This window comes from Narcine bancroftii, chromosome 9 (genome assembly GCF_036971445.1).
Source record: "Narcine bancroftii isolate sNarBan1 chromosome 9, sNarBan1.hap1, whole genome shotgun sequence".
NCBI classification, from domain to species: domain Eukaryota; kingdom Metazoa; phylum Chordata; class Chondrichthyes; order Torpediniformes; family Narcinidae; genus Narcine; species Narcine bancroftii.
Genome location: NC_091477.1, coordinates 106,766,911 through 106,781,658, shown reverse-complemented (window position 1 = coordinate 106,781,658; position 14,748 = coordinate 106,766,911). Strand labels below are relative to the sequence as shown.

The 14,748-nt window shown below is 40.9% G+C and overlaps 1 protein-coding gene across 1 annotated transcript in view; it reads right to left on the bottom strand.

Annotated features, from left to right (window-relative positions):
• LOC138743599 (mucin-like protein) overlaps positions 1–14,748 on the bottom strand; it is a 40,988-nt gene that overhangs the window by 3,113 nt on the left and 23,127 nt on the right. Inside the window, exons 13-15 of the mRNA XM_069899113.1 lie at positions 12,455–12,660; positions 2,791–2,959; positions 1,477–1,656 (exon numbers count right to left, since the gene is read on the bottom strand). Of these exons, the coding sequence (XP_069755214.1) occupies positions 1,477–1,656; positions 2,791–2,959; positions 12,455–12,660 (555 nt within the window). The remainder of the gene's footprint in view (positions 1–1,476; positions 1,657–2,790; positions 2,960–12,454; positions 12,661–14,748) is intronic.

The window sequence follows — 14,748 nt, the reverse complement described above, 5'->3', positions numbered from 1 at the left end:
GACTTCAATAATTCACAGAAAAGATTTTTTTGCTATAATTGGGAATTAAATTCATTCCATCACAGTTAGTTGAGCAATTGAGAACCTAGAGAGGCCCTTGTCCTGAACTGGAACTAACTACACCATATTTTGGGGATAATTCCGATGCTGTCTCCATATTTGCTGATGACACCACAGTTATTGCAGAATCACAAACTACAATGAGGAAGTGTACAGGAATGAGATAGATCAACTAGTTTAGTAGTATCACAACAACTTTGCACTCCACATGAGCAAAACCAAGGAGGTCATTGTGGACTTCAGGAGGAAGTCAGGGGAACATGACCCAAGTCTACATCAAGGGCTCAGAAGTAGAGAGGGTCAAAAACTTCAAATTCCTGAGTGGCAACATCTCTAAAAATCTGTCCTGGAGCCTCCATGTCGATGCAATCATGAAGAAGGTTCTCCAGTGGCTATACTTTGTGAGGTGTTTGAGGAGATTCTGAATATCACTGAAGATTCTCAGAAATGTCTACAGATGTACTGTGGAAATGATTCTGGCTGATTGCATCACTGTCTGGTATGGAGATACCAACTCAGGACAAAAGAAAACACCAGAGGGTTGTTAACTCGGCAAGTGACATCACAGACACCAGTCTTCAATCTATCAAGGACAGTGTCTTATAAAAGCATCTTCTATCCTCAAGGACTCCAACCACCCAGGCCATGCTCTCTTCACTCTGCTACCATCAGGAAGGAGGTACAGGAGCCTGAAGACAAACACCTAGTGCCATAAAAACAGCTTCTTCCCCTTTGCCATCAGATTTCTGAATGAACAATGAACCACAGATACTGCCTTATCTGACATTTTCTTGCACTATTTTTATTTATTTTGTAAGGTGTTTTTTAATAAAAGTTTGCAGAGTGATGCTGCACAAAACAACAAATTTTTGTGACCTGTTCATGACAATAAATTCTGATTATGAAATTTCAGCACGGCTAGCACAGCGCTATTACAGCACCAGCGACCCGAGTTCAAATCTGGCGTTGTCTGTAAGGTGTTTGCATGAGCTCCCCATATCTGCATGGGTTTCCTCCAAGTGCTCTGGATTTCCCCCCCCCCCCCCAACTCTGTTCAAAATGCATCAGGGGTATAGGTCAATTGGGTGGCCCAGGCTCCTGGGCTGGAAGGGTCTGTTACCATGCTGTATGTCTAAATTAAATTAAAATTAAAGTAGTTAGATCTCAGTCTCTCCATTCTTCCAAGCCTCTTGCATGTCCACTTGATTTGGGACTTACCTCATCAAAAGTACTCCTAAATGTAATTTTTTTTTTGGAGAGTACCACTGAGTAATTGATGCAGTCAGTAGCAGTACCAGTTGAATGATGGAGAAAATAGTTTGGGTTCATAGCAAACTCCAAGACCAAAGATTACAAGCTTCAATTCATAAAACATTTTTTGCAACATTTTCAGGAATGTAATGCAACAAAGCATACCTGTTAGCATCATCTATGCGCCTTTCCTTTTTGGATGGTCTAAATGTCCATACAATTAAACAAATTACAATCAGCAAGAAGCCCAAAGCTCCAAACAGAATGCCAAAAAAAGGGCCCAACTTTATAGATAGGTTTTCACAGTGAATACCATAACTGGAATATATGATCCTATCAACACACCTGGAAAGAAACACACAGTGCCATGAAATGAACACAGGTAAGATATCTTCACAGAGCTAAATTAACTTGATGCTTTTCAATATAATCAATGTTGTGTAATAAAGACAGTGATTTATCATGTAAAAGTAGAAGCCATAAAGTGTTGGAGGAACTTTGCAGGTCAAGCATAGAAGGCATTGAGCTGGTCCAGAAGAAGTATATTGTACTTAATGATACTACCTTGTTTTGCTCAATCGGATGTGATGGTGTGCAAGCCCTGCCACAGCTGATGAGGATTTGCTTGAGGTGCCTGCTTAGTTTGGAATTGTGTCTTTGCATTAGTGATGACCTTCTGGAGGTGGTACATGATCTTTCTGTAAATCTGTGTGTGGCATGTTTAGCATAACGCTGTTATAGTGCCAGCGACCTGGATTCAAATCGCGAGTTTCCTCCAAGTGCTTTGGTTTCCTCCCACCCTTCAGAACTTGTGGGTGGTTGACGGTCAATTGAGTGTAATTGGGTGTTACGGGCTCATGGGCCGAAAGGGCCTGTTACCATGCTGTATTTCTAATTTTTTTAAATTACCGGTAATTTTCTTTAAAAAAAATCTGAACGAAATGCCATAGATAAGGTCTTTAGAAACCTTTCCCCAGCACTGTTAATAGAGCTTTGTGATGAGTAAAGGCCAAGAAACCCTTTGATTGAACTGACTTTTAGCTGGGATGAAAAGAATTTTATGGATGTATTGAATTGTTTATTGTCACGTGTACCAAGATACAGCAAAAAAAACTTTATTTAAAAATTATCTTTCTGTATTTCTGAGATAACTAAGATGTGGAAAGATTAATAATTTTTCTAACACAATAATGGAGGGAAAATAATCACTAAAATCTGTTTTTTTTTCAAGGAGATCAGAAATGTTTTATACTTTTACTGGTTGCCCACCCCTATTTGCCTCTGATGTGAGGAGATATTCTGCAGTCACGTGTTGAACAGATTGTAAGGATGATGGATTCTTCCTTTGAAACATGTTAACTAGATGCATTTTGACTATTACATGCATATTACAAAAAGTATTGTTTAATTTTATAAAGAATTGCAGATATTTAAAAATATTAATAGTTAAAAGAATTGTATAGGAAATTCATTCCATACTTGCACAAAGGTCCAGTTGTCAGATGCTCGCACTCTGCTTCATTCATACAGTAATTTGACTCACAGGCAGATTGACAAATTGCCCCTTCTTTATCACTCCATTGAAGTGTGTACCCTTCAAAATTACTTCCATTGCAGCTTAAGTACTTCAGCAACTCTTCAACTGATACTGTAAGAAGAAGAGTTTCTTAGGCTGTATTTTCTTTTGGTGATTTAAAAAGAAAAGGGCTCATACTCATGTTCGAATTTATGTAAAATCCTTAGAAATTAGCGGATTAATGCCCTTCAGGATTTACTTAAGGTCATTAATAAGTAATATTATCACGATTTACAGTTAGTTGCACAAAGTAAATGGTAGGCATTGACACTAATGGCCTGAAAATTGTCTTTTGTCATTCAGTGGCCCCAATTCTAAAATACCTCTTGATAGTCTCCAGATCTGAGATTGACACTCACTCACTTCATTTGAAAGATTGTGTAATATGCAAAATGAGATCCATTGTACTCTGGTCCAAATACAGGCCCACAGTAAGAGAAGATATATCTTTGGCTTGGCTTCGCGGACAAAGATTTATGGAGGGGGTAAATGTCCACGTCAGCTGCAGGCTAGTTTATGGCTGACAAGTCCGATGTGGGACAGGCAGACACGGTTGCAGCGGTTGCAGGGGAAAATTGGTTGGTTGGGGTTGGGTGTTGGGTTTTTCCTCCTTTGCCTTTTGTCAGTGAGGTGGGCTCTGCGGTCTCCTTCAAAGGAGGTTGCTGCCCGCCGAACTGTGAGGCGCCAAGATGCACGGTTTGAGGCGATATCAGCCCACTGGCGGTGGTCAATGTGGTAGGCACCAAGAGATTTCTTTAGGCAGTCCTTGTACCTTTTCTTTGGTGCACCTCTGTCACGGTGGCCAGTGGAGAGCTCGTCATATAACACGATCTTGGGAAGGTGATGGTCCTCCATTCTGGAGACGTGACCCACCCAGCGCAGCTGGATCTTCAGCAGCGTGGACTCGATGCTGTCGACCTCTGCCATCTCAAGTACTTTGACGTTAGGGATGAAAGCGCTCCAATGAATGTTGAGGATGGAGCAGAGACGACGCTGGTGGAAGCGTTCTAGGAGCCGTAGGTGATGCCGGTAGAGGACCCATGATTCGGAGCCGAACAGGAGTGTGAGTATGACAACGGCTCTGTATACGCTTATCTTTGTGAGGTTTTTCAGTTGGTTGTTTTTCCAGACTCTTTTGTGTAGTATTCCAAAGGCACTATTTGCCTTGGCGAGTCTGTTGTCTGTATATACACCTTTGGTAATGACATTTTGTGTGTACAGAATGCTGTTTCAATGATTCACAGACCAAGTCAGAACAACAATTGCAATAGATGACCAACTCCATTTTTTTCTACAAATCTATTTTGTAAAATTGCTATTTCTACATTCTCATTCATTTAATTAGGAATGGAGGGCTGATTCAAAAAATTCCTTTCAACAAGGTCTAACTCAGAGTTTAATGCTAAGATAATTGCTTATACACCCATCCACTACATAATTCTGCTTGTATTTTACCTGACTTGGTTTTAATAATTATGTTTTTCTGTTAAATTTTTAGAAAATATTTTTTTCTGAACCAATAATCAGTATTAATGAATTAAAGTAGGTCAGGTCTTTTTCTGCCATCATGCTTTATGTCATACTGGTCTACATTTCTCAATGCAATTTCATAACAAATTGAATTAGCTTTTTGGGAAGTTTATTTTAAATTTATTTATTTGCCCATTGTCCTTTTTTTTCCATACTTTCTCACCCTCCCCCCCACCCTTCTCCAATGTTGACAGATTTTAATAGTAGTGTTCCACAGGGCTTAGTGCTGGGACCACTTCTTTTAATGTTATATGCCAATTATATGGATGACTGAATTGCTGGCTTTGTGGCCACGTTTGCAGATGGTGCAAAATTAGGAGGCTGGGCGAGGAAACACTGCAGAAGGACAGACAGGATAGGAGATTGGGCAAGGAATTACAGTGTAGAGAAGTGTATGATCATGCCCTTTGGTGGAAGGAGCAAAGGGATAGACTATTCTATAAACAGGCAATGAGTTGAGATATTGGAGGTGTAGAGGGACTTAGGAGTCTTTGTGCAAAATTCCTAAAAGATTAACTGCATGGAGAGTTGGTGGTAAGGAATGCAAATGCTATAGTAGCACTTATTTCAAGAGGGTCAGAATATAACAATGGGAATGTACTGTTGAGGCTCAATAAGGCAGACTGCACCTTGAGTATTGTGAGCAGTTTTGAACTTCTTATCTAAGGATGGAGGTGTTGTCATTGGAGATGTGAGAGATGGGAAAATTGATCTAAAATTATGAACATGGAAGAAACTAAAGTTCATCAGTAAAATGGCTGTAACCAGTTCAAACAGGATAAGCTTGGGGCTTAGGATGCAGGAAAGCAGAGTCAGCACGATTAACATAAGAATCTTCTAGTCTTTGTGACAAGACCATAGGACTAAGATAAGGAATGGTAAGGTACAATAGAATGTAGGAAGTTGAGGTAGTCTGGATCAGATAAGGGTCTCCTAGCCCTGGACAGAAGTACCAAGTCATACATTTCTAATTAGCTAACCATACACAGATTTATACATATGAAATTAGCCAACCCTAGATAGAATGAGTCAACTCTGCATATCAAGAGACTGTAGCCCCGAGAATCAGGAAGGTGTGAATAAGGACAATGACATGAAGGGACACCGACAGGATACCCCCCCCTGGTTCTCCAAGTATACTGAAATTGCACGTAGGCAGGCAGGATTGCCTAATGCCAAACCTCTCCAGCAGGAGGCAGAAGAATGTAAGGGGGAGGGTATTCCTACACTGAAATCAACTGTATAAAAGTTGGGTGAGCCCCAGTGTGTGTGTGTATTCCCAGGGTAAGGGGAAGCACCCAACTTTGCATTGTTGTAGTAATAAATGTTCTTTGTTCTCAATTTTTGTCTCGAGCAATTTCTTTAAAGGTACTTTAATTCCTAACAAATGGGGGCTCGTCCGGGATCACACTCCCTCCACTGACAGAGTACCCCGACGACGAGAGTAGGTGCACCCCGGCTGATTCAGCTGGACTCACGGGCGACGGGTGGCTGGTCAGTGGAAGAAGCGAGTGATATCCGAGAAGAGGCATTGAGAACAAACGGCGGAAGGACGCGCGCTAGAGCAGTACTGCCAGAACTCGGTAAGAGTATTTTACTTGTTCCTAAGTATGGGAATAGCGGGCAGTAGAGATGAGAGTCCTGACACAGGACGTGACCACCAGATAGCTACGTACAGCCCGCTTGGGATGATGTTATCTGAGTGGGGCACAGGAAAGACCCGCGGTAAAGACAAACTGACGACGGTCAGGTATTGTTGTAATGAATGGGTGAGATACCCGGTTAAAGGGAGCTCCGTGTACTGGCCAAAATTCGGATCCGAGGATGAATGGATGTGTGAAGCTTTGAACTTATGGCTCTATCAAAACCAGAAAGACAATGTTGAGAGCAGGGAATATGCAGCCTGCTGGCTCAAGGGATCCATTGAACAGCTGGTTTTGAATGAGAAAGAATCCAGGGATAAGAGAGAGGAGGAACCTCTTGTCCCTGAATCACAGGGTTGGGATGTGTTACATTCCCTCCCTCCACCCTATGTTCCTCCTATGCCAGCTCCTATCTTTCCTTCCCCTCCTATGACCTACCCTTCTGCACCTTCCCCACCTCCCCCACCACTAGAGAAGAGAGAAGAGAGCAGGAGTGGTATGATAACTTGCTCACAAAGCACTCGATTACCACCTCTGTTGGCAGGAGAGAGAGGTAACTTTAATTCAGAACAGCGTGAGACTCTTCAGGAAGAAAGGGCAGAACCCTTTGATTCATTTCCCAGGGAGCAGGAACCCAGACCTAATAAGCCAGAAACCAATTGGATGAGACCACTGCGGGAATTTCCCATGAGAGAGGGTCTCGGTTTCGTAAATGTGCCCCTGACCAGTACTGAAGTGTGTAACTTTAAGAAAGAACTGACCTCCCTGATAGAAGATCCCCAGGGATGTGCCGAACAGTTAGACCAATTTTTGGGACCAAATATATATACAATATGGGGGTCTCGACATAGAATCCCCAGCAGGGGAACAATTGGTACTAACAGGTTTTGTTACCAACTCAGCCCCAGACATTAAGAGAAAATTACAAAAGACAGAAAATTGGCATGAGCAGGGAATAACCCAGCTTCTACAGATCACACAAAAAGCATTTGTCCAGACATCTGAGGATAAGCAGAAAGCAAAGGCTAACATTTTGATGCAAGCAGTTAAAGGAATAGTAGATGAGTAACATGAAAAAAAAGGCAGGGACTGTGTGCCAACTCCTGAATGTTGGGAGAAGTGCAGGGAGTGGGAGAGTAGAGACCAGAGATAATTTCATAAATCACGACTTCCCACTTCAGTCACTGACCAATATTGATTAAAATTCATGCTAAAAATTAAATGTCATAAATGATCGTTTTTCAATACTGTAGAATTAGCGAATTTAACTACCAGTTAATTCCAATTTATGAAATAAATTGTATTTAAATGTGATTTTGCACAGGGAGTACCTGAGAGTTGAGTGATGTTATAACATTTGCAGGGAGAAATGTTTGCGCAAATAGGGTGAGTTCTATACATCTTAACTTTAAGTGTATGTGAGATAAAGAAAGGATCTGATGTGTAAAGTGGCTGGATCAGCCAGTTGAAGGGGGAGTGTGCATGTCCCTTTAAGTGCACTGTGGCACTTGAAATTGAGGCTTCAGGCTCTTGTCTTGCAGTTAGAGGTATGGAGCCCTATCAACACATTTAATACATTTCTTCTACACATTCAGCAGTCAAGGTCCGTGAGTTTAAAGATCACCCACCTCTGGAGAATAAAGATACCTCTGGGGATTCCTATGGGGATTCCTATAAGTTTAATCATTCATTTCTCTGGTGCATTTTCCTCTGGAGTGAAATTAATGCCTCAGCACAATTTCTCTGTATTGCCGCTGTTATTTAATTCATGATAACTTTCCCCCATTCATCAGGTTTATATTTAAATCCGGTAGTGCGGAAGTTACATTGTAAATAATCACGGAGGTAAACCCTGCGCGACTGGATTCAGCTTAATGGAGAAATAAACCTGCGAACTGGTCTATGGTGCTGTGTGAGTATTGCAATAGGTGGAATATGATTTAAATTGGTGGCATAGTTCAGAACAATTGGGTGCATAAGAATAATAATATCATTAAGAACTCACAGATCTTGTACCAGATGCTATTCAGTACATCTTGACTTAAGGACTGGAGAAATTGGCATGTTAGAATGAGATTGGCATGGCACCAATATTTCTTGATTCAATAATGACTCCACAAGCTCCAGGATTCATGCAGCAGAACTTTTAAGTGGAATATAATAGAAACTAGCCTGTACTTAAATTATTGTGTGTGCAATCTTCATAAGAACATCTTTTAACTTTTTTTTGGTGCCTGTTTTACAGACTGTTTTAAATAAGGCCAGCTCCTGTGAGCTGTGGCACAAGGCATTTTACTTAAGGCAGAACTAAAGGTTGAATATGTTTCAAGTTCTCTTGCAGGGGCTCTTGTGCTGCAATGTCTGTTATGTACTCACTCTAACAAATTGGAGGGTTGTGCCCCATACAGACAAGCAGCTCCAACTGCATTTTAATAAGGTCTAACATATTCAAAACCCATGCAAATATGGTTTGTGTTTCATTTTACAATTTTTACACTAACACAAAGGAAAGTCAGATTGTTACAAAGTGCCGTAATTTAACATTTTTTTTTCGTTTCTTTAATGGTTTATTCAGTTATTGTTGTATTTTATTGCTGTTTTCAATGAGCTTTACATTTATTGTGGTTTATTCAGTTATTGTTGTATTTTATTGCTGTTTTCAATGAGCTTTACATTTTTTTGTGGTTTATTCAGTTATTGTTGTATTTTATTGCTGTTTTCAATGAGCTTTACATTTATTGTTGTTTATTCAGTTATTGTTATATTTTATTGCTGCTTTCAATGGGTTTTACTTTCATTGTTGTTTTACTCATTTTTTGGAATATTGTTCGTTAATGTTTTAAGTCCCCCTGGAATAGGGGCAGCAGAGGTTACAATTGTGCTCCTTTAGAATGTAGACAGGGCATAGATTTAATGTATAATCATAATGGGATATAAGGGATCCCAATACGGACCAGGGGAATTAAACAGCTTTAGTGGAGTACATCTAATTTGTATCATAGCCTACACAGGTATTAAAGACAGGAGTTTTGAAGCGATAGCACAAAGGACATGGTGGGACAAAGACAGACAGAATGGTAGTCAGCATTGTACATGTAACAGAGAGAGAGAGAGTTAATACATATGCTAATGTACACAGACAGGCTGCAACTCACAAGTTCAATGATATATATGCTAATGTTAGCAGACAAGCTGCAACACACAGTTAAATCACAAGAAACAATCCCCCCCCTGCTTGGTCACTTTTCATCACCCCATGAAAGGGAGCACCAGTTTCCAACAACGTGAGCTGCTTGACACTTTAATATCAGGCTCCAAACAGCCTTCGGAGATCGGTGGCCCTAGGGTTCGGGGCTGAAGAGGACATCAGATACGAGCCACAATCAAACGGAACCGCCTGACTACTGCTACTCGTTCGCTGCTGAAGGCAGCGCTTCTCATAGACTGCTACTCGTTCGCTGCTGAAGGCAGCGCTTCTCATAGACTGCTACTTGTTCGCTGCTGAAGGCAGCGCCTCTCACAGACTTCGTCGGGACAACACTTACAAAGGTCGTGTGCTTCAAAGACACTGCTTCAATATTTCAACGTATGGGATGGACTAGACTCTTTACTGAGAACTGGAGCCTGATACTCCAAACCCTAATAAGCAGCTGGACTCACTCCCCTGACCTTCATGGTGCTCCCCTACCTAAAGACTTTACACAGACATTACAATTCGGTTATTGACCAGCTGGGTAAAACTACACCTTACACTTGAAAGATCAGTGTTACTGATCTAAAAGAAAAGTGAGGAGAGGGGGGGGGGGGGGGATCAGTCACACTGACACTAGTAACCAAAGATCAGTAACACTGATCATGGTGAAAGATCAGTATTACTGATCTAAAAGAAAAGTGAGGATTGTGAGAGATGGGAAAATTGATCTAAAATTATGAACATGGAAGAAACTAAAGTTCATCAGTAAAATGGCTGTAACCAGTTCAAACAGGATAAGCTTGGGGCTTAGGATGCAGGAAAGCAGAGTCAGCACGATTAACATAAGAATCTTCTAGTCTTTGTGACAAGACCATAGGACTAAGATAAGGAATGGTAAGGTACAATAGAATGTAGGAAGTTGAGGTAGTCTGGATCAGATAAGGGTCTCCTAGCCCTGGACAGAAGTACCAAGTCATACATTTCTAATTAGCTAACCATACACAGATTTATACATATGAAATTAGCCAACCCTAGATAGAATGAGTCAACTCTGCATATCAAGAGACTGTAGCCCCGAGAATCAGGAAGGTGTGAATAAGGACAATGACATGAAGGGACACCGACAGGATACCCCCCCCTGGTTCTCCAAGTATACTGAAATTGCACGTAGGCAGGCAGGATTGCCTAATGCCAAACCTCTCCAGCAGGAGGCAGAAGAATGTAAGGGGGAGGGTATTCCTACACTGAAATCAACTGTATAAAAGTTGGGTGAGCCCCAGTGTGTGTGTGTATTCCCAGGGTAAGGGGAAGCACCCAACTTTGCATTGTTGTAGTAATAAATGTTCTTTGTTCTCAATTTTTGTCTCGAGCAATTTCTTTAAAGGTACTTTAATTCCTAACAGAGACAAGTCTAGAGCAGGTTCATGAGAATTATCCCCAGAATGAAAGGGTTACCCCAGAATGAAAGGGTCAGTGTTTGATGGCCCAAGGACTGTACTTGCTGGAGTTTAGTAGATTGAGGGGGATCTCACTGAAACCCATTAAATACTAAAAAGCCTGCATAGAGAGGATGTGGAGAGGATGCTTCCTGTGGTGGGGGAGTATGACACCAGAGGGAACAGCCTCCAAATACAAAAAGATCCTTTCAAACAGAAATGAGCAAGAATTTATTTTCCAAGAGGGTGGTGAAGTGGAACCGCAAGCTCAGTGCTGTGGAGGCTGTCATTAGGTATATTTAAGGTGGAGAGAGATGGTTTCTTGAATTGAAAGAGAACCAAGTGTTATTGGTAGAAGGCATGAGAACAGGGTTTGAAGGATTGTAAATCACTCATGCTGAAATGGTAGGATGGACTCGATGGGCCACAATGGCCCAATTCTGCTCCAGTGTCTTCGGGTTTTAATAGTACTTTGTAAAAAAAAAAAAATATTGAATCAAAGTTTACAGTTACTCGGCATGAAAATTATTTTTTGAAGAAATCCAGACATTGTATATTTGTGCATAGATTTAAGAGTAATCTCGGGGAAATAGCTGCTACTCTTAAATAGCTATAGTGACAAAATACCCCAAAATGTTCAACAATTAATATTTGTAATTCATTAGACCTGAATATATTCATTTAAGTTTTGGCAAGTTTTTAAATAAAGTACAGTACAACTCCAATTATCCAAAATCAAATTCTCCGAAATTTTAAATGAGGATATCCAAAACAAATCAGAAATCCTCATTTATCCCAAATTTTTACAGAGCCAAACTGACCTCACAGGTTGAAAAAAGTTCACTCGACATTGAATTAGAATGATGATTGTCCTCGTTTCAGGTAATTCCCTCCCCTCTCTCTTTCCATTTCTTCTTTACCTTCCTCTATTGACTTTTCTCTCCAACTCTCCCTCTCAAATTGCATGCCATTGCCTTCCAGCTGCAAGCAGTGGAAGAATCTCTTGCGCCGACGTCATCAAGGAAATCAGGTTCCTGGGCAGAAGTGGAACCGCAAGCTCAGTGCCGTTCCCTCCCCTCCCCTTACCTCCTTCCATCCTCAGCCACTAGAGCTCCCGACTCTGACTCCAAGCCCTTCCCTTGGCTCACTACCGCACACCGGACTCCCCAGTTGTGCATGTGTGGTAGGCCTGGGGAGGATTTGGACTCGGGCGTTGGGAGCTCTGGTGACTGGGGAGACAGGAGCCCACAAACTTGCCAGTGAGTGTTCCACCAGCCCGGGAAGCCTCCCCAGGGATCAATAGCAGCAGTGAGGACGTGCTGTGGATCGGCGGCAGCAATTGGGAGGTCTTGGTGATCGGCGGCAGTGTTGTGGCCAGGAATCTTTGGTGAGAATTAAACATTATTTTAATGTTTAAAGAGCCTTCCCTTGATGTTTGTTATTGTTTAAGTGATTTTTCTGTTGCTACTGGGCTATTTTTACAAAATTACCAGTTCTCTGAAAAAACATTTATCCGACATAGGCTCAGTCCCAACCATTTTGTATAATCTGAATCATACTGTAGAATCATTGGATTTAATGTGTTTTCTGTGTCTAGTGATTAATTAGAGAGAAAATAACCTACTTTAAAGCATGACATTTTAAAACCTGGATTGTAAACAATGTTTAATGCAGTACAGCATCATCTAGCACTCAGTACTCAGACCATTTTGGTAGGATTTTCTGCTTTTGTTTGCAGAATTGTATGTAAAGATCCTTCACTTACATATAGTCACATCTGTTAAGTCCTCTTCACTTAAGGATTCAAAAGAAATTTTAGTTAAGTCCAGGTTTCGACGAAACCGGTGTAGGTTATTGAAAGTGTTCAGAATCTTGGTGAGTAACTCATTGTTTAGGTAATCAATGTTGGCTTTTGTTCCATCATAGGTGAATGAAGCCACAACAGCAGCTTTTTCTGTTTCTCCTTGTAACCTGTTGGAGAATTACATACAAAGTAATGTTTAATTTTAACTTAACTCTATTTTTTTATTAGAGAGGGGTTTTTTCTGTATTGAAATTTATTACATTTATGCAAGATATGACAGAATAAGTCAAACGTTGAGAAAAAGCTACAGGATTAAACATTGGAAACATTATAGTATATATGTTTTGAGCTACTTCAGAAGTCTGCATAGATTTGAGGGAATTGTTAAATCAAAACAGAGACACTCATGAACTTGCTGAACACTCTGTCAAGTTCACGTTATAGAATATTACGTAACACCAAAGTCATAGAGCCATACACAGGCTCTTAAGTTCAACTTGTCCATTTCGTCCAAGATGGTGTTCTGATCTTGTCTCCTTTGCCTGCATCAACACTTGAATATGAGCAAGATTTAAAGATCTACTTTATTTAATCAGTAGCACTTGGTGGGGGGGAGGGGGGGGATGTTTCTGAGCACATTTTTCAAAAGTGGTACCTTTCTCCTCCACAGTCCAATGGTGGCACCACTCAGCCCCTCACCCTGGTCCGACGCCGCAAAAAATCGGTGCAGCCTGCCACTCAACCACTGACTCACCATCTGGTATGTGTCACAGCACCCTTTTTTATGTGCTCACTCCCCCTAACTTTAGAACCTGGTTACGTCCCTGGTAGAATTCCTTGTTTTTCACCCCTGCCTTGTATTTTTAAGGCGAGGGTATACCATGAGGACTGTCCTCATCCACTGTCAAAGGCTTGCATATCAGCCAGATGTCCATGAAGCTGGTCCACTTAGACATTGCAAAGAATGCACTTCTGAGAGCAAGTTAATACGATTCTTAGCAATGAATCTCATCACACAAAAGTAGGGTTTGCGGATGGGACAAGCGCCGTCTGCATCCTTGCACAAACCTATCATGATATGTAATGTTAAAGCTGAACCTCAGGCACATTTCACAGTCACTACTTTTAACTCTATTCATTAATTGATATCCATTTTATTGGCATTATTAATGTTTGTGCTGTCCTCTGGATTTAGCACGTGTTTTTTTTTAAACCACTACTGCTTTATTAGTATTACACTCTTATTCCCTTAGTTTTTTTAAACTCTTCTTTCAAATCTTCCTCCACTTTGAAACTCTTTCCTTCCATTTCTTTGAATTTTCTTCTGTTGTTAAATATTTACTCTCTCAACTTTGCACTAATCTATTTGACAGTATATAGATATGTTTTGGGGAGATAAATTGGGAAAGGTTTGTTAGAGTAGGTTACATACAAACACTTTAAAACAGATCTTATTTGAAATGCTGGAATTCTGCCCGATGCTAGACGCATTGGATCCACAGCTTTTGCAAGAGCCTTGAAGAGTGCTCAACAGATTTCACTAATGGATTGTTGTTTGCAAAAAGGCAACAGATGAAAGATCTTGTCGGAGCTGCCTACTGTCTGGAAGGGGAACTTGCTGTTGTAAGAGGGTCATGTGATTTTGTAAACAGAGAGAGTCAAACAGGCTTTCTCTCAGAGAGAGAGGGAGACAGACAGATCAGTTCTGCAGTGTTACAGTTGGCAACAGAGCTCAGACTGGAACAGGACAAGCTTGTAGAATGGTCCATTTGGAAGACAGCCTGGTGAAAGCCCTTGTGGTTCAAGCAAGAGGAGAGGACTGGCTGTCTAACGTTTCACTTGGAATAAGAGAAACAAATAGGAACTCTGTGGTGACCTGAAAGAAAGAGGTTATCATCTGGAGAACCCTAAAGAGGCAAGTTTCGTCAGCAGGACACTGAAGTGGCTGAGCATTAGCCATTTACCTTTTAAGCACCAAAGCCTGGTGAACTTCATAAATGTTAAATTCTGTGCACAGTATAAGAATTATCTGCAACCAGTGAACTTGGAGGAATGAGGTGAGATTGGACTGTGAAACAAAGAACTTTTCTGAACTTACACAAGCATTACATACACGTGCGCTTAGAATTAGAAGGGGGTTAAGTTAGGTTAAGTAAGTCAATAGTGATAAGTTAAAGTTTCATTCTATTTTAATGTTTAAAGATAATTAAAAGCAACTTTTGTTTAAGTAACCATTTGTCTTGGTGAATATCTAT